General features: G+C 47.1%; 1 protein-coding gene across 1 annotated transcript in view; it reads left to right on the top strand.

Annotated features, from left to right (window-relative positions):
- Frmpd2 (FERM and PDZ domain containing 2) overlaps positions 1 to 18,318 on the top strand; it is a 112,206-nt gene that overhangs the window by 25,454 nt on the left and 68,434 nt on the right. Inside the window, exons 4-13 of the mRNA XM_085687840.2 lie at positions 1,345 to 1,410; positions 3,410 to 3,601; positions 3,840 to 3,972; positions 5,824 to 5,908; positions 6,795 to 6,942; positions 8,265 to 8,336; positions 9,663 to 9,837; positions 12,100 to 12,247; positions 12,850 to 12,988; positions 18,114 to 18,266. Of these exons, the coding sequence (XP_085543966.2) occupies positions 1,345 to 1,410; positions 3,410 to 3,601; positions 3,840 to 3,972; positions 5,824 to 5,908; positions 6,795 to 6,942; positions 8,265 to 8,336; positions 9,663 to 9,837; positions 12,100 to 12,247; positions 12,850 to 12,988; positions 18,114 to 18,266 (1,311 nt within the window). The remainder of the gene's footprint in view (positions 1 to 1,344; positions 1,411 to 3,409; positions 3,602 to 3,839; positions 3,973 to 5,823; positions 5,909 to 6,794; positions 6,943 to 8,264; positions 8,337 to 9,662; positions 9,838 to 12,099; positions 12,248 to 12,849; positions 12,989 to 18,113; positions 18,267 to 18,318) is intronic.

Raw genomic sequence — 18,318 nt, forward strand, 5'->3', positions numbered from 1 at the left:
AGATTCTATTCCAGTTCTATGAACTGCATTGGGTCTGTGGATGGTGCTGGGCTATAGGGGAGCAATTTCAGATAAATAAAGACAATAATTTACAGGCACAGGGGACACTTGTGGGACCTCAGATCACTTGTGTTAGACAGTCTAACATAGGGAGAGCTGGATTTTCTCTAGCTCTGGATGTTAGGACAAAGAACTGGCCAGACCTCCTCCAAGGTGTGGGAGTCAAACCACCCTGGAGAGGGTGAAGCCTTCCCAGCAAGTGCTGGAGGACACTGGGAAAGTCCCCAGCACCACTTAGGAACCACGGGTTTAACACACAGTTTGTTGCTTCAAGGGCTTCTCTTGCACAGCTACAAAAGTATTTTCCTGAAAAGGATCTTCATGGATATTGTCTTTTTCTCCTACAGTGAAAGCCACCAGCATCAACAAATGACACTGATTAATCTGGAGGTCACAGCTATGGGATTCCAGGGCTTGGGTTCCATCGCATGTTTGGGTCTTCTTAGGCAGTTCCTCTAGCTTCCCTTTGCTCTAGTTTCCTCTTATCTAAAATGAGGACAATTGAAAACCTGCCTCAGAGGAGTGCTGTGAAGACCAAATACATTTAAATAAGCAAAAGGCTTACAATAGGGCTTGGCCTGATAATAATGACCACCCCAAGTGCTTTCGTGTTCCATGCTTATGAGGGTTTGGGCAGAACACTCATTTTTAAAAACATGGAGCTTCAGAGAAGTCGAGCCGTGCTTTTTCTGACAAGACATAGGGCTTTGCAGTAAGATTGCCCCCTAGCATGTTGTGGATGGATAGCTATGGTTACAAGAAACAGAAAGTCTGAGATACAACAGCCAGAGTCAATAACAGTTAGTCCTTAGTTACTTAAGGAGCAGTTTCGGTATGGGTAGCAGCAACTCAATGATATCAACAAGGATCCAGAATATATATTTCTATTCTAGTTCCTGTGTTTATTTCCACATGGCTGCAAGACGGCTGCTGTGGCTCCACGTATCGTACGGTATTGCAGTTAAACAACAGGGCAAGTGTGGGGCCCGTCACATACTTTTTTTCCCAATAAAGCAAAAGTTTCATTTTGTTTTGTTTTTTTCCTTCCATAAGCACCCTAACAGATGTTCTCTTATTTTTCACAAAACTGGGGAGTCATAGTTACTGCTAGAAAACAAATTTCTAGCCTGCAGCATGGGAGGGAGCAAAGGTTAAGGAGGTACAGATGGCGCCGTGCTGGCCTAGCCAGATTTCCACCCTCTTGCTCATGGAAACTGCTGTGCTTTGCTTGCGGGACTGTGGACTCATGCCTGACTTCTAACCATGTGCTTTTCTCTTGGGCAGATGCATGTCTACTCCTTAGGGATGACGCTCTACTGGTCAGCTGGGTATCGTGTTCCGCCAAACCAGGTCTGCAAACAAGAATGCACACATTCCCAGGTCATCCATCCGGATTAGCTTAGTAGCTCTCCCCTAGGCTGGACCACATGCCTTAAGTGTGGCTGTCATCACCCTGCTGGGCTAAGCCTTACACAGCTATTACCAGCTGATTGCACAGTCATTCCCCTGGGTCCATAAACAACTTCAGCGTTTTCTTAAACAATCCAAGGAAGATCCAGGTTGGGACTGGCAGTCAAGATAAGATTCACTCGTCCTCTTGGACCACAGGAAGTAGAAAGCTAGAGGGTTTCACATATACCAAAGATAGTTATCTATGTATTCTCTCAAATGCTTTTAGAATCAGCCATTTCTGAAGTGAACCACTGAGAAAAGGGTTCTGTGCTCAGTATCTGAGAGAAAATGTACCCTGCACTGTCTCTTCTGGAAGAGGTGTCAGACTAACTTGTTACAGACTGTTTAAGACTCAAAACACAGAAGCTTGATGGGGCAAAGCATGTTGCACAATTTGATGAGTTCACGCACTATGTGAATGCATGCATTCATGTATGTGCCTTATATGGGTGTGTGCCTCTCTGTGTGTGTGTGTGTGTGTGTGTGTGTGTGCGTGTGCGTGTGAGAGAGAGAGAGAGAAAGAGAGAGAGAGAGAGAGAGAGAGAGAGAGAGAGAGAGAGAGAGCATTTCCATCTGACATCATAAGAATCCTTTAAAAACTAGGGCTATGAGAAGCATTGCTGAGCCTGGCCATGGAGCCCTCACTCCCCTCTCACCAGTCCCCCCTCTTTCTCCCTACCTCCCTTTTTCTCTTTCTCCTCATCTCTTAAACAGAAAGCTATTTACAACTCATTCTTCCTAAAGTGAGACCCTCACTGGCTACCTGCAGCCCTCATGGTTTTATTCCAGCATTTCACCAGGGCACATGGATTCCAGAACATGGCTCCTGCTCCTGTCTGCTGGTTCCTTGACAGTCCCAGGGCTTGTCTTGTGGATGTGTGACTTGCAATCCTGTGCTTGGCTTAATGCTCTGCCAGCGCCATCTTGTATCCAGGGTTTTGGGGCCCCACACTACCATTCTGTCATAGCCCCTGCCGTAGTCCTTTCCTTTCAGGCACACACACCAGCTCACCCACACTAGCTCACCTGCACCTCTTGCCTCTGTGCATGCGCACCAGAAAGCTCATTCTGCTTTTCCAAACCCCCGCTGCTGTTTGAGTTCTCCTTGGGTCCGGCTTCCATCTGTGTACTTGTGGGGTCCTGTGCTTCCTGGGGGTCAAGCCCTTGTCATCTTCAGCTGTTCTTGCTCTTTGAGTAATAAGTGAGCTTTAAGGCAATGAGGTTGAAGAGCAACTGTGTTAGACACAGTGGCCTTTAGTGAACTGTGTTAATACTTGACACAGTGGCCTGTTGCCGTGAAGACGGGCACCGTAGTCAAGGCTCCCTGAGAGCATAAAGAGAGTGCGTGTGCAAGACTTTTTCCTTTGGCCTGATGTGACTATGGCATAGAGTTCTACCATGATGACTGTAACTGAGCCCTTGCCTGCTGCTCATAAGTCCACATGAAAGGCCACTTTAACTCACGTGACCCCCTTGCACTCAAGTTCCAGGAGGAAATCCCCATGAGATGACTGCCCCCTCCCACACCAAATAACTGTTGGAAGCACCAGGTTACCAGGTCAATGTAGTGGTGTGTGTGTGTGTGTGTGTGTGTGTGTGTGACCACTAGTGTGGCCAAGCATTTGGCTCAAGTTGAGGTCTATGATGTCTGGCACAGACTTTTCATCAACTTACCAAGCTTGCGTTGGAGCTGAAGAGCTCAGAGCAGGGTGTAGCAAGGACAGCAGATGTTGAAACCGTGGCTTGGCCCTAATGACAAATCAGATGTCTGTTCCAGAAGCAAATCTGTTTCAGTAGTGATGAGTGTGTTTCCTGGAGTCTCTGGGGCATGTGGGCCTTGGTGCCCGGCAGCAGCCTTTCCACTTGGCCACACTTGTCACCAGTGTGTCCTCTGCAGCCCCTGCAGCTTCAAGAGCCTGTGCACTCCCTCCTGCTGGCCATGTGCGAAGACCAGCCTCAAAGACGGTGGCCGCTGCAGGCAGTTCTGGAAGCCTGCCGGGTTCATCAGGAAGGAGTGGCTGTATACCCAGCCCCTGCCAGTCTCCACGTCAGTCGGCTGGTGGGCTTGGTGCTGGGCACAATCTCTGAGGTCAGTTTTGGAACCCATCTTTCCCATTGGAGAGTCACTAGCTGTGTATGGCTATTGAAATATAAATCAGCCAAATTTTAGTTAAAAGGAAATTCAATTTAAAAAAAGAATCCAGGGGCTCCGTGATAGAGTACTTGTCTAAGGGGTTAGTTAGCCTGACAGGTAGCTTGCACGTATTGGTATCAATGCACCCGTCTGACCTGGTTGCTGACTTGCGAGTCCATCAACCCTCGTTCAGGTGGAGAGACGAGTTGTGGAGGAAGGTACCTGTGAGCGGCAAAGCAGAAGCTTCTTTCTCAGGAGTAAGCTGCACCGGGCTGGCAGTGAGAGTCCTGGAGCTCGGGCCTCTGATGGTCTGCAGCCGCGAAGAGGTGAGTGAAGGCTCTGAACAGTCCTGTTTAGACAGATGGTATGCAAAGTGACCATTTCCTTGTCTCCTGTCCTGAGTGTGAATATCCCTGCTATACATACAGAACACGCCCATGCAAGTGCTTCTCTCCTGGAAAGTGCTAAGGGCCTGGGCCTAGGGTCAGTGTGCCTACTAAACTTATAACAGTTAAATAGAGTTAATTACATTTAATATTAGCTGTTTAAATTGGCGTCTAGTTGTCCAAATTGATGATATGGTTAGAGTTTATTATTATTATTATTATTATTATTATTAATTTATTTATTTATTTTAAGACAGGGTTTCTCTATGTAACAGCTCTGGCTGTCCTGGAACTACTTTGTAGATCAGCTGGCCTTGAACTCACGGACATCTGCCTGTCTCTGCCTCTCAGGTGCTGGGATTAAAGGCACGTGTCACTACTGCCTGGCAAAAAGGTTTTATGTTATGCATGAGGGTTTTTTGTTTGTGCACCATGTGTACAAGCTGATGCTTGTGGAGGCCAGACGAGGGCGTCAGATCCGCTGTTCTGGAGTTTCAGGTGGTTTTGAACCTCCACGTAGGTGCTGGGAATTGAACTCAGGGCTCCCAGGAGAGCAGTCAGTGCTCTTAACTACCGAGCCATCTTTCCAGCCCCCAAACAGAAAAAGGTTTTAAAATAACCTGCTAAGTGGAATGACAAGCAGTGACTCATAAGAGGCTTTGTTTGTTTGATTTTACTCTAGATGTGCTCAAAGAGTGGTTTTTACATTAACCTTCAAATATGCTTTTACCTGCTTCTCAGCTCCCTGAACTTGAGATATGTTTTAGTTTCTTTTCTTGTTGTGGGAGGTAACTGTTAAGTCTGGAGCATAGCCTTCAGCCTGGCATCCATCCCAGCCAACCTGGCCCGGGAGTTGAATTGCTCTGGACTCCATGACCACTCCCACAGGGTATTTAAGTGGGCTCCCAGAGGAGAAACATGGTTTTCAGGTCTGCATGGGCTCCCTGCTTTTCTGTCTCCCCTCCATTCGTTTGGCCACCCGAGAGCGTCATTCTTAACAAAATGATGGGCATTTTGACTTGGTTCGATTTGACCTAATTGGATTTCTTGCGCCTGCAAAGCTGCCCTTCTTCTTATTTTTTACTTAACAGTAACAGCACCCACAAGCACCCAAAGGAGGCAGAGTTTGGTTTCCCTCACAGTGTGAGGCATGGCGGGAGGAGTGGCGTGGCGGCCTCTGCGGTCACAAGGTTACGTGGCATACAGGGTCAGGAATCAGAGAGAGGTGGATGCTGTGCTCAGCTCACTTTCTTCATTCATCCTGTGAACCCAGCCTGTGAAATGGCGTGACTCGTAGCTAGGGCTGATCTTCCCATCCCAATTAAACAGATCTGAGAAGTCTCTCAAGGCATGCCCAGAGCTTTATTTCCAGATCTTGTCAAGTTGATCAGTATTAGCCATCATGTCTTATTTATTTACTTACTCATTTTGAAATGGAATCTCATGATATAGCCTAGAATTCCTGATCCTCCTGCCTCAAACCTCTGCGTACAAGGTCACAGGTGTGTACCTCCAAGCCTTATTTTGTTTGTTTATTTTTATTTAAAGTTGTTGTTTGTTGTTCCTAAATCAAGGACCTGCTTTGCCTTTTGTCTTTAGGTTTATCCTCCTTGCTAACACAATCTCACCTCCCTACTCTCATGACTGTCATTTCCATTTGCAGTGTGGGAGCACAGAGTCAGAGATGGTTAGTGATCCCCCCAAGGGCACACAGCTGATCAGTTGAGGGGTGTCCACACTCTTGGACACTGTTTATTTGCACCAACCCTCCCTACCACACTGTTTGGTTAGTTTCAGAGAGAAGTACAGAGACACAGAGCTCCTCAGAGCGACGTTGGAGCACCGCGGCTCACAGTTCTTGTGGCTTCGTTCATGGGTGAGTCTCCTGCTCACGAAGCTCACACTGTGACCTAGCTCTGGGAGTCTACACCACCTGATTCCCGTTCTTCAGGAAAGGACATTAGTGAAAAGTCAAGGTACATGCTGCCTGCTGACAACGGTCTTGTCAAGAACCCGTATCTTCTGGGAAGCCCATTCAGACCCAGAAATGGAACATCACAAGCACTGGTTTTTAGTGGTGATCCCCAGGCACACCCTGCCTGCCACGCAGCACACAACCACACAGCACAGTGTCTGCTGGACACAGTTACTCGGAGCTCATAACTCACCATGCTGATTTCTAGGGTTTAGCCAGAATTCCTGGCCTCTCTGGCCGCCTTCTGCATCTGTGATCAACTGAGTCACTGACTGGGGAGGCTTCACTCCTGGGGAGTGGGTTTGTTACCTGAGCATCCCCACGACATAGTGTGCACACTGTTGGCTTCAGCCTGTCTAAATGATTGGAGTTTGCTAGCTTCACTGAATCACGGGACCCCTGTTGCACACACAGTTGGTCTGCCTTTGACCAAAGCATCAACAGGTGGTTCATGAATGTTTGTTGTCAAAAGAGTTGGACTGCCCAAAATTTCAAAAACAAAGTCAGGGCCATGATATATTTAGGGAATATTGGGATTTTGAGATCATGGTGAGCAGGCACAGAGGCAGAATCCTGGGATGGTGGAAGTGGGGGGTATATGTGGTCTTTACCTTAAGTAGTTCCCCAGCCTGTGTTTGTGTAGCCTTAACCTCTGAGGGTCTCAGCTTCACCAATGGACGGTGTGGCATTACCTCTTATGATGTGGGAAATAACATAAGGTAGCGGCTGAGTCTGTGGTAGGACGGATGTATCATCAAGTGCCTTACCCTTCCTTATTCCTGGTCAGTGCTTTGGCAGGTGTGGATCCCTGTGGCTGTGAGGAGGGCCTGCGGTGTGGCTCTGGGCCTATGCTCTTGGCAGAAGCAGAAAGCTCACAGCTAGCGACATCTTCTCCAAGGAATTTCCTACAAGGAAATGGAAAGGAAAGTAAAGAGGTCTGTAGCTGAAGGACACCATTGAGAGCAGTCCCAGACGGGACCTGTAACACAGAGGGAGGATACAGGGAGGGGCTTCAGTACTCAGGGGCCCTGGGCTGGCGTTTGTACATCTGCACTGACAGAAACCTGAACCTGGCCACTTGGAGCTAGGTATCCTCCAGCCTCCCGGCCCCTTCCGTAACCCCTGGCTGTACAGTAGATGCTGTTTAGGATGTGAGGTTTTCAGGCCCACCTTTCCTGAAGTTTGGGGCCATGTGTGTAGAAGTTTGTAGGCCCAGTGTTGGCACGTAAGAGAGAGGACAAAGCAGAATGCGCTTGTAAGAGACCGTTAGGCAGACAAAATGCAGGGATGCAGGGGCATTTCTGGGCTTGCAAGGTGGTTTACCTAGGAAGAAGTGTCTTGTTGGCATGTGTGTGTGTGTGTGTGTGTGTTTGTGCGTGTACGTGTTAGGATTGGAAAAATATGGAGGAGTTGAGGCCAGAGAGCAGCCACACCAACTTGCCCAGCCTTGAAGGCCAAGCTAATAGGACATACAGAGAGGGGTGGCCCCGTGGTCTATTTACACCTCCTGTGGATTTTCATAGAAAACGTCTGCTGAGGTTAGTTAACTTGCTGAGATCAGTTCCAGGGTCTACTCAATTGTTCGTTACCTTGTTTTCTTGAGGCAGGGTCTCTCACTGGACCTGGAACTCAGCAACTTCAGTTAAACTGCTTGACCAGCAAACTCCAGGGAGCCTCCTGAGCACCTCACTCCCTCCCTAGTGCTGGGTTTAGAGGTGCATGCCACCATGCCTGGCTTTTTACATGAGTTTTGGGGTCCTGAACTTGGGTCATCATGCTTGCACTTGGCACTTTACTGACTGAAGATCTTCACAGTCCTTGATTTTAAGGTTTTTTTGTTTTTTTTTTTTTAAGATTGTTTTTGCTTTTGAGATAGAGTCTTACTGGGTAGCTCATCACACTTCTGATGCTCCTCCTTCAGGCTCCTGAGAACTGAGATTGCAGGCGTGTGCCTCTATCCCAGCTCGTTTTAGACTTTTGTCACTCGTGAAGATTATGTACTGCTGTGTAAATGCTAACCTCTAATGATGTGCCCAGTGAAAGCCAGCCTGCTGCCGGCCTCCTAGACCGCACTGCTAGGCCCCTGTTAAGATGGACAGCCCATTCATCTCTGTCTTGCTGAAACCTGGTTCTTTGAGGGGCACTGGGTGGGGGTCAGGCAGGCAGAGGGCTGCAGAGGGCAGAGGGAAATGAGCTTCAAAGCCTGGAAGCCATTTTTTATTTCATGATTGATTATTTTGGATGTTTTTTTTCTCAGTTCTCCAGACCAGAGTTTATCCTGTTGGCTGGAGAGGCCCCGGTGACCCTACATTTGCCTGGATCCATTGTGGTAACTACTGCTTAGCCTGGGTGGGACAGGAAGGAATCAAGTCAAACAAACTTAAGACTGACTGCACTTTGGTTGGGATCTTTTCTGGGGTATCTTGGTAGTCTCTCTGCTCTAGACCCTTCTCCCATGAACCCCCATGTCTCTCTACCTCTCTTCCTCCTATTTCTGCTCATGCTCAAAGCTGTTTAAAGAGGATTGTTTTCCTTTCCATCCGTGCCATCTTCTCCCACCTCTCCTGTCCCTCCAGACCCCAGCCAGGATGTGGCCATGCTACTCCTGCCTCTCATTCTCTCCTATGAGAGGAGCTCTTTGTGGCTTCCTTCTTGCCCTTGCCCCTAATCTCAGTTTAGCCTTCATCTTCTCACTCAGCTGGGACTATCTCAGACTGGGTACTCTGCCAGGTCCCACTCTATGCTTTGGTGAACTAAGTCCTTTCCATGTGAAGCCTATAGTCTGGCAGGAGGAGGAAAAGGGAGACAAATGCATAACAGAGAAGCATGCCAGGTAGTACTTTGTGATTTAAAATAACTGAGAAGATGCATAAGGATGGGAGAGGGTAGAAGACGACAGGTGGGGATGGGGGAAAAGTTGCTCCTTTAGCCAGGGAAGCCAGGGAACAAGAAAGGAGGGAAGAGGCATGGAGGATGGAGGATTTTAGGAAAAGGCTCTAGCAGAGGGAGGGCACTATATGGGTGTGCTACCCAGCTCAGTCAAGTACATGCCTTCCTGGCTCTTGCCCAGCCTGGAGCCATGAACTTCTCCGCTAATGATGAGCATCTGGGAAGATGACCCTTCCCATTTTCCGTACTCCTAGAGCCAAGACGCCTGTCTGGCCAATCCTGTCTGGCAATGCAGTCTTTTGGCTCTTTGGTGTTTTGGAGGCAGGGCTGTGGGAAGCCTGGGATGGTGTCTTTTTTTTTTTCCAGGTTCTTTTGTCAGCCCCATGCTTGTCTTCTCTGTAGCTCAGAGAATAAACACTAGGGCTCCCCTCTGGCTCAGTCAGGGGTCCATGACTCATGCAGGAGCCTGAAGGAAAGCTGGGGAAACATATGTCTCCTACCTCCCCACGTTGCTGAGCTCAGAGATTCTTCAGAGAGCTCAGACTTGGGTCTGCGTTCTGCCATTTACCGACTGTGCAATCCTGGAAAAGTTCCTCATTGTCTCTAAGCCTCAGTTTCTCATCTGCTAATAGGGAGCAAAACTATACTCATAGGTAATTAGACAATTAAATGAACTAATTTATGGGACACACTTAGCCTGGTGAACTTGCCCCAGTTGGACTCACAGTCTCCTCGTAATTGTGAGCATTGATACTATTGTTTTCAGACCAAAAAAGGGAAATCCTACTTGGCTCTCAGAGACCTCTGTGTGGTCTTGCTGAATGGACAGTGTCTGGAGGTGAAGTGTGACATGGAGTCCACAGTAGGAGCTGTCTTCAATGCTGTCATGTCCTTCACCAACCTCGGGGAGACCACCTACTTTGGTTTGGCTTATGTGAAAGGTATGTGTTTCTTGGAGACACTGTTTACCTGAGCTTCTGGAAACCCATGTACATGGATACCTAAACTCTTTTTCTCCTGGAAAGTTGTTTGATCCTAGGACACCTGACTTTGCTTACCTTAATACAAATTAGAACAGAGAGTGCTTTGAATCCCTGTGTGAAAAGTGTCATGTGAGCACAGCTTGTCATGAGAGAATGGGGGTAGGATGTGGGTTGATGGCTTGCCAGGTATGATCAGTAACAGCACTCTGAAGTTAGACAAACAAATATTCAAAGCATTATCTGGGGTGCTGTTGGCATTTTGCACATTGGCCCCAAAGAACCCAAATGATTCTTTCCTATTCAAATCACTTCATTTAAATTTTTTAAAATTAGAATTAAAGTTATATCACTTCTCCCCTCCTATTCTTCCCTCCAAACCCCTCCCATGCCCTATCTCTCAAATTCATTACCTCTTATTCATTAGTTATTATTGTTACATGCATGTATGTCAGGGATGGTATTGGATAACTAATTAAAGAGCTCATCTCTAGGGAAAACTAATTCTCCCTTCTCTCTCAACAGTCATTGTTGCCTTTCATCTAGGGTTAGAGCCCCATGAGATTTTCTCTATTCACACTGGTATGCCAATTGGCATTGCCACTATTTGAATCTTATTTAGTCAGCCATATTGTTGGAATTGCATAGGTGTGGCTTTCTTGCCATACCCAGAAGACACAGTCTTACAGCAGACTCCCTGGTCTTTGGGCTCTCACAGTCCTTTCACTCCCTCTCTCGCTACGTTCCTGGCACTTTAGGTGGAGGGGTGGTGTTATAGACGTACCAGTTGGGGTTGGGTGCCCCGTGGTTGGTTGTTCTCTGCCTTTTGACCAGCGGTAGCCTTCTGTAAAGGTCTCTGTCTTCTGTAAAAGAAACGCCTTTGATGAGAGGTGAAAGCTACACTTTCTCACTGGGCAGCCCACATAAGGCACTGCATTTTATTTATTTGAAATGAAAAATCCAAGGAAAAGCCAAAGCTTGGGAGACAGCTCCACTGGGAAAGGGCTTGTAGCAGGAGGTCTCGAGTTTGATTCCCAGAACTCATGTACAAAGGAAATTTAAGTGTGATGGTGTGTCATTGTACTCCCAGTGCTAGGGAGGCAGGGACAGACAGATGCCTGGGGCCTGCTGGCATGCCAATAGAACCTACCCAGGGACTTACAGGATACCTAGAGTCCCTGTCTCAATAAAAATGGTGACTGACGTTTGGGTAATGACATTCAAGATTGTCCTCTGGGCTCCACAGGCACATACATACAAAAGCTCCCACAGGTACACAAGTATGCTCATAGGTGAATACAACCTTTACCCTCCAACCAAGGACTCTCCGAATAGAGACCGTCTTGGGAGGGTTTGCTAGCCAGACTGTGTTGGGACCCCATCTACCCCTTGGAGAGAATCTGTCTTAAGGGAAAGTGAGTATGGTGTGGAGAGCCAAATTCAGCAGCAATGGTGCAATGCTGGTGGTGATGGTCATGATTCTAACATACCTGGTCATCTACCGGCCTCTCCACACATACCTCCCAGGCACCAAAGGCTGGCTGCTAATTTAAAAGTCCCACCTTCTAACTGTAGTAGGAGCACACCCTAGACAAGCCACAGTCATACACACTGAGGTTGGGGGGTGGAACACAGGAGTAGACAATGTGGGATATAGTCAGAGGGGGGCAGACCTGCAGAAATCCTGGGAGTGGTCTCTGATGCTCAGTCTGGCTGAGAACAGGATTAAGGGAGGGGAGGGACAGGGACAGTATATCCTGGGGTTCCGACTAATCTAACCTTCACCTAGATGGGCTGCAGGATCCACTCTGTTGGAGCTGAAGACCCAAGCTTGCAAATAAGATTTTGCTTATCGCTGACTTGATCAGTTTGGGCTGTTGTACCAAAGTACTATATCATAGCCGGGACAATGGCAGAAAGGTCTGTACATATTTAGTTCATATAAAATAAATATTTCAGTGTGGTTAGTTGAATCTGCAGACACAGACTGTGCATATTGAGGGCGGTTGTGATTGTTTCTTCTTGATCGTTTTCCTTTGACTCCTCTCAGCTCCTATGACCCATGCAAGAGTCTCCTGTTACCAGATACTGAAGGGACCTTCTGCTCTCTCCTGCACCAATGCAGTTAAGGCCCCAGTCCTCTGGGAAGAGCTCAAGGGATGAGTCTGTGGGCAGGTGGGGTTCTCTCTCTCAATTCTTCCTCCAACTCTATTTCCATCTCAGGTGAAGAGTTCTTTTTCCTGGACAAGGACACCAGATTGTGCAAAGTTGCCCCAGAAGGCTGGAGAGAACAGTGCCCAAAAAGTTCCATGGACAGTTTAACGCTCTTCCTTCGGATAAAGTTCTTTGTCAGTCACTATGGGCTGCTCCAGTGAGTGCTACAGTCTGTTCCTAGGATCATTAAAGGGTCTATAACTGTCCAGGCTGGCATTACGGCTAGTGGATAGATAGAGGCGTGGGGGAATGATAGAGTGCACGTAAAGGTCAATTTTTGTCCATGGGGTTTGGATGTAATAGAATCAAGAGGAAAACTAGTCTTTTAGAGGCAGGCCCTGATAGAAATGAGAAATTGTTTCTTGTGTTTCAAACACAGTCCATTCAGTATCAAGTTCTCTTTTTCCTAAGTGTCTGCCATGTTCAGCTCCACAGCTCAGGGAGAAGAGTTCCAGGAGAGAGCGTTGGCTTTGAAGTCAGCTCACCCTCTCTGTTTTCTGCTGCTTTTTAGAGACACTGCCTAACTGAATATCAGTTTTATGCCTTGTACTGCACCCTTATGAGTGCTGGAATATCTGGTGTAGAGAAGCCCTCATCAGGAGGAGGGGGCATGGTGTAGGAGGAGGAGCCCACACTAGTCTCTCTGGCTCTGTTCTCTGGGTTCTGCTGGGTTGTACCTGTTTTCCCAGATGGAGCAGTCCTCCAGTGTGGCACTCTCCTGACTCTCAAGCTGTCTTTTTCCCTGTGTTTCTTTGCTAGGCACAGCCGGACAAGGCATCAGTTTTACTTGCAGCTTCGGAAAGATGTTTTAGAAGAGAGGCTGTATTGCAATGACGAGACACTCCTGCAACTGGGGGTCCTTGCCCTGCAGGCTGAGTTTGGCAGTTATCCTAAAGAGGTAGGGGTGATATCTGGGGTCACTGGAAAGAGGACTGTGGGAGGAGGAGGGCATTAGGAAGAGAGAGGCTTTGCTTTTGAGAAGTGCTGTTAACATCTGTCATTAAGATTGGGGTAAACTATATTCATCCATCCATATATCCATCCATCCATCCATCCATCCATCCATCCATCCATATATCCATCCATCCATCCATCCATCCATCCATCCATCCATCCATCCATCCATCCATATATCCATCCATCCATCCATCTATTCATCCATCCATCCATATATCCATCCATCCATCCATCCATCCATCCATCCATCCATCCATCCATCCACCCATCCATCTACCCACCCATACACTCACCCATTCATTTATCAAATAAGCATTCATTGAACACTTTTCCTGTGTTCTGTGCTATATAAGGGTAAACATACCAACTCAATACACTGTAATGTAGTTATATCTATCTTTATAGCAGTCAGTCCGTGCTACCATAATGAAATACCCCAAACAGTTAACTTACAAAGAGAAAGGTTGTAGGTTTAGAAGCTCAAAGTCCAAGGTTGGGCCACCCCATCGGTTCTGGGTAGCAGTACCTCATAGTGGGAACACATGCTGGGGGGACTCCATGATGATAAATAGGAATTCAGAGGGAGAGAGACTGAGATCCCATGGTCCCTTCTGAAGGAAAAGCCTCCGATGGTTAAGGCTCCCATCAGTTCCTTGTCCACCAAAGCACCGCTATTTCCCATAGCACCATGCTTGTGAAAGCCCCGCCATTTCCCATAACACTATGCTTGAGATCAAGACTAGCCACACTGTATCCTTCAGGGATCACTCAAACCAGAGCCAAACCAGAGTAATGTATACACTTGCTGAGTTTTTATCACCACTATCACCAATATTAATAGCTAATCTTTATTAAGAGACTGCTGGGCAGTAGTGGTACACACCATTAATCCCAGCACTCGGGGGGCAGAGGCAGGTGGATCTCTGTCATTTAAAAGCCAGCCTGGTCTACAGAGGGAGTTTCAGGAAAACTAAGGTTGCACAAAGAAACTCTGTCTCAAAAAACCAAACACACACACACACACACACACACACACACAGAGAGAGAGAGAGAGAGAGAGAGAGAGAGAGAGAGAGAGAAAGAGAAAGAGAGAGCACCTTATCTGCCATTGACCTCAACATCTAACTCACACAAACATTGCAAAGTTAACATCACATATTCTAGATTCTATCTATTCTAGATAGACAATCTGTAAAGGTGTGGATTTGGGTAGGTGAGATAGTAGGGGAGATCTGGGGTGAGTTGGGAGAGGGAAAACAGTAATCAGAATATGTTGTATAAAAATACCTATCTTCAATAAAAAGATGTCAATAAACTTTATTTTTCAGGGCAGTTTTAGCTTTATAGTAAGATTAAGTGGGAGGAGATACAGAGATTTCTTGCTCCCTATTTATAGTCCCCCTTCCCACAAAAAAACCAATGTAACCATCCTGCTATATTTGTTACAATCAGTCAGCCTGGGCTGACACATCGAGACTCCAGAGCTGTGCTTGATTTTCTGTGCTGGGTACTTCAGACAGCATTAGGGGAGTGAACTAGATTTCCATTGCTGTAACAGAGTACCCGCAGTCATTAATGTATGAGAGGAAAGATCTGCTTGGCTCACCGTTTCAGAGGTTCGAATCCATGGTGTTTGGCTCTGTCACCCTGAGATGTGCGGACCCAGAAATCATGATAGAAGGGAAGGTGAAGGCTGTTCACCTCAAGGCAAGCAGGAGGGACAGGAGAGGAGATTGAGGTCCCAGTATCTCAGGGGGTGCCTTGGTGACTCAATTTCTCTCACATAACTACCTCTTTGATATCCTGTTTCCTTCTAATAGTATCCAGTGCTCTGAAATCACATGGCCTTCAGGGGACATTGAACATTCTACTGCAACAGCAGCTCCTCTCTGTCATCAGTGGGCAGGAGGAAGAGGCTTCAGGCTTCCCATGAGGTGACGAGGCCGGCTAGGTGGTACCTGTCACACTTGGGAGGATCTAGTATGTCTTGCTAGGAGGCTTATGCTTTGCTTGAAAAGAGCTTCTGGTGGCGGGGAAAGAACTGGAAACCGTTGCTGTGAAAGATGGGAGCCCCTACAGAATTCTAAGCGAGGAAGTAACATGATTACATTTGCATTTTAAAGAGGGAGACAAAGGCAATTTAGTATAAAAATAAATCTCCTTAATCACACCATCACAGCAAACCAGCATTCCATGGGCACACACTCTTCCAGCAGATCACATGCCGGGATTTTATACAGCCATAGACATTGCTGCACTCCATCTGCGCTCTCTCTCGTCATGTGTGTGGCCTTCCTGAGGCTGCTGCGGAGCCGGAGTGCTTGCATGTTATGGTTCCATGGGCTGGGACTTCTTTCACGCATCCCATGCCCTCTGTTGGCATTTCCCTGAGAGTGCCACATAAGTGATAACTGTGATGATTGTCACACTAGCTGCACCTGAGCATCCCTATTATAAATGCCATGTATATAAAGCACTTGTGCCTAGGACTTTCTAGGTCCATGTTGATTTCTTCTCTTAGGTATGTTCTTAGCAAGAAATGCTGGGATGAAGATCCTATGTGCCCTTTTCCCTCCCTAAATGTTTCAATAAACTTTATTTTTTTTGTGACACCCGTTGGTCAGCTTTCTGTCACTGTGACAGAACATCCGAGATAATCCACGTAAAGGAGGAAAGCTTTATTTGGCTTTCCCGGGTTTCGGCCCACGTTTGCAGGCTCCCCCACTTTAGGTAGGGCGGGTTGAGGCAACAAACAAACATCAGGGGTAGAAAAGAGCAAAACTCGTGGTAGGTCATGGTATTTGGAAAGCAAAACTGCAGAAAGAGGGGAAGTGGCTTGGGTCCCAACAGCAAACTTAAGGTAAAACTTCAAGGATCTCCTTCCTTTCCGCTGGGTTCCATTGCCGAAGGGTTCTCCAAATGGTGCCACTTGCTTGTGACAGCCCTTAGCATATGAACCCTTTGGGGACTTAAGATCCAAACCACAACAGAACGGCCAGGTTTACAGCGAAGCTGAATGGCAGGTAGGACGGTAGCGAGATTTGCTGTGCCAAATCTAACCTTGCAGTCTCCCCTAGTGAACAATCTAATCTTGTACCAGAAGGCACATTTGTTACAGCTGATGAACCGATTCTGGCAGGCTGTCATCACCAGAGTGCTTGGTCAACATGGGGGCTCTCTCCTGGTGTCATTTAGTTTATGAGTTTTGACAAACATATAATGGCACGAATCACTATTATATTGTCATACAGAGTAGTCTCAATGCTCTACAAATCAGCAACGCTCCCTGTCTTGGTGCTGTGCCTGTCTGTCCCCTGGCAGCCACTCATCACTTTACCATATCTGCAGCAGAGGATCTCATATTTGGAGACATTATACAACCTTTCATATAGGTCTAAAGTCACTCAGTAACATAAATTTAAGCACCTTCACGTCTTTTCTTTGGCAGCTCATTTAGTTTTGGGTGCTGACTAGTAAGCCCTTGCCCAGATGGGCCATTGTGTCTTCACTCACTCCCTGGGTAGCTTTTGCTCCCAAAGTTCAGCAATTATGAATAAAGCTGCTGTTAACAACCATGGGCAGTTATTTATTTGTTTTCAGTGCAACTAACCCAGGGCCTTCTACATGCTAGGCAGGCACTCTTCCCCTGAGCTACATTCTTGGCTCCACGGTAGGCTTTCTTGTGGATACAGGTCTTCAAGTCTTTGTGGGTTGACTGCCAGGTCCTGAGAGTCTGTTTAATTTTGTAAGAAGTTGGCTGTTTTCCAAAGTGATTGCATCATTTTCCACTTCCACTCACAATGAACATGAATTCCTGTTGCTTCTGTTTCAAACAGTGCTTGGTATTATTGTCAGTATTTTGAATTTTGGCTAATCTAACATTTTTTAATGCACTAGATTGCTGAGATGTTTCTTTTACTTTGTGCCTCTGATCTGAACCCTGACTCAGCCTGGGTCACCTGGAGAATTTTGGGGTTCTCAATCTATGGTAACACTTAGATAGGCCCGTGCCACAGCATGAATGTGGGGTATAGTGGTGTATGCCCTTCTGAACCCCAGCGGACTGACTCACCTACCCTCTGAATAAAGGTCATATTCACCCAGCCCTCAGCTGGCTTCTTCAGGATAACTGCCATCAGCGCTGGGGACAATGATTTGTCCAAGGGTAGTGTAGTAGTACTTTCTCATTGGAACCACCAGCCACAAATAAAGGCACAGAGACTTATTATTAATTATGGCCTTTAGCTTAGGTTTGTTTTCAACTAGCTCTTATAGCTTAATTTACCCATATTTTTAAATCTAAGTTCTGCCACGTGGTTCTTTATCTTTCCTCAGTACTGCAGATCTGACTTGCCCTCAGTCTTCTGGTAAAAGCCACCTGCCTAGATTTCGCCTCTCAGTTTCTCTCTCTGCCCGGAAGTCCTGCCTATCCTCTCCTGCCTAGCTATTGGCTGTTCGGCTTTTTATAAATCAATCAGAAGGCGCCTTAGGCAGACACTCATATTTACAGTCTAAGAAAGATTGTTCCACAACAGGGTAGAAGACTGGCAGGGGCGCCTCAAGAACAGGAAAGATTGAATCAAATACAGATGTAGGCTAAGTTCCCCCCTCATCATCCTGTCCCCTCCCCCACACCATCCTGCCTTCCTCATTTGTTGCAGGGGACCTGGAGTTTGTACCTTCATGAGTTCCACCATACTGTGTTTGTCCCCAAACCTGTGTGGAGGGAACCCAATACTAGACGGCACTGACCTTCCAGCCTCTCCCAAGGGGCTGCGACCTCAGCTTCCTAATTAGCAGACTGACTGAAGGTTGAGGTCTTGGTGGGGAGAAGGGATCCGGTCTCCTCAGACATGATCCTGTAGAGGAATGATGTCATATCTGAGACTTGCTTGTTGTTTGGCTCCACTTCTAATACAGAACATAAGACTATGTCCCAGAGGCACCTCAAGGGAATACCCTTGTCCTGGGCCCCATTGGGAGTATGGTTCCACACACATTTCTATTCAGAACTGGCTGGAACACTTCCTGGATAAATTCTTTTCTCGGCATGTTGTTCCTCGCAGGTAGAGAATAAAGCATATTTCCGAATTCAAGATTACATCCCAGCAAGGCTAATTGAGCGGATGACAGCAATCCGGGCCCATGTAGAAATCTCTGAGATGCACCGGCTCTGTTCTGCACCTTGGGGAGAAGATGCTGAGCTGAAGTTCTTAGAGGTGAGGCCTTTGGGATCCCGAAAGAGGTGTCAAGGCCCAGGAAGTGTAGTCA

Source organism: Myodes glareolus, chromosome 5 (genome assembly GCF_982192425.1).
Source record: "Myodes glareolus chromosome 5, mMyoGla1.1, whole genome shotgun sequence".
NCBI lineage: Eukaryota > Metazoa > Chordata > Mammalia > Rodentia > Cricetidae > Myodes > Myodes glareolus.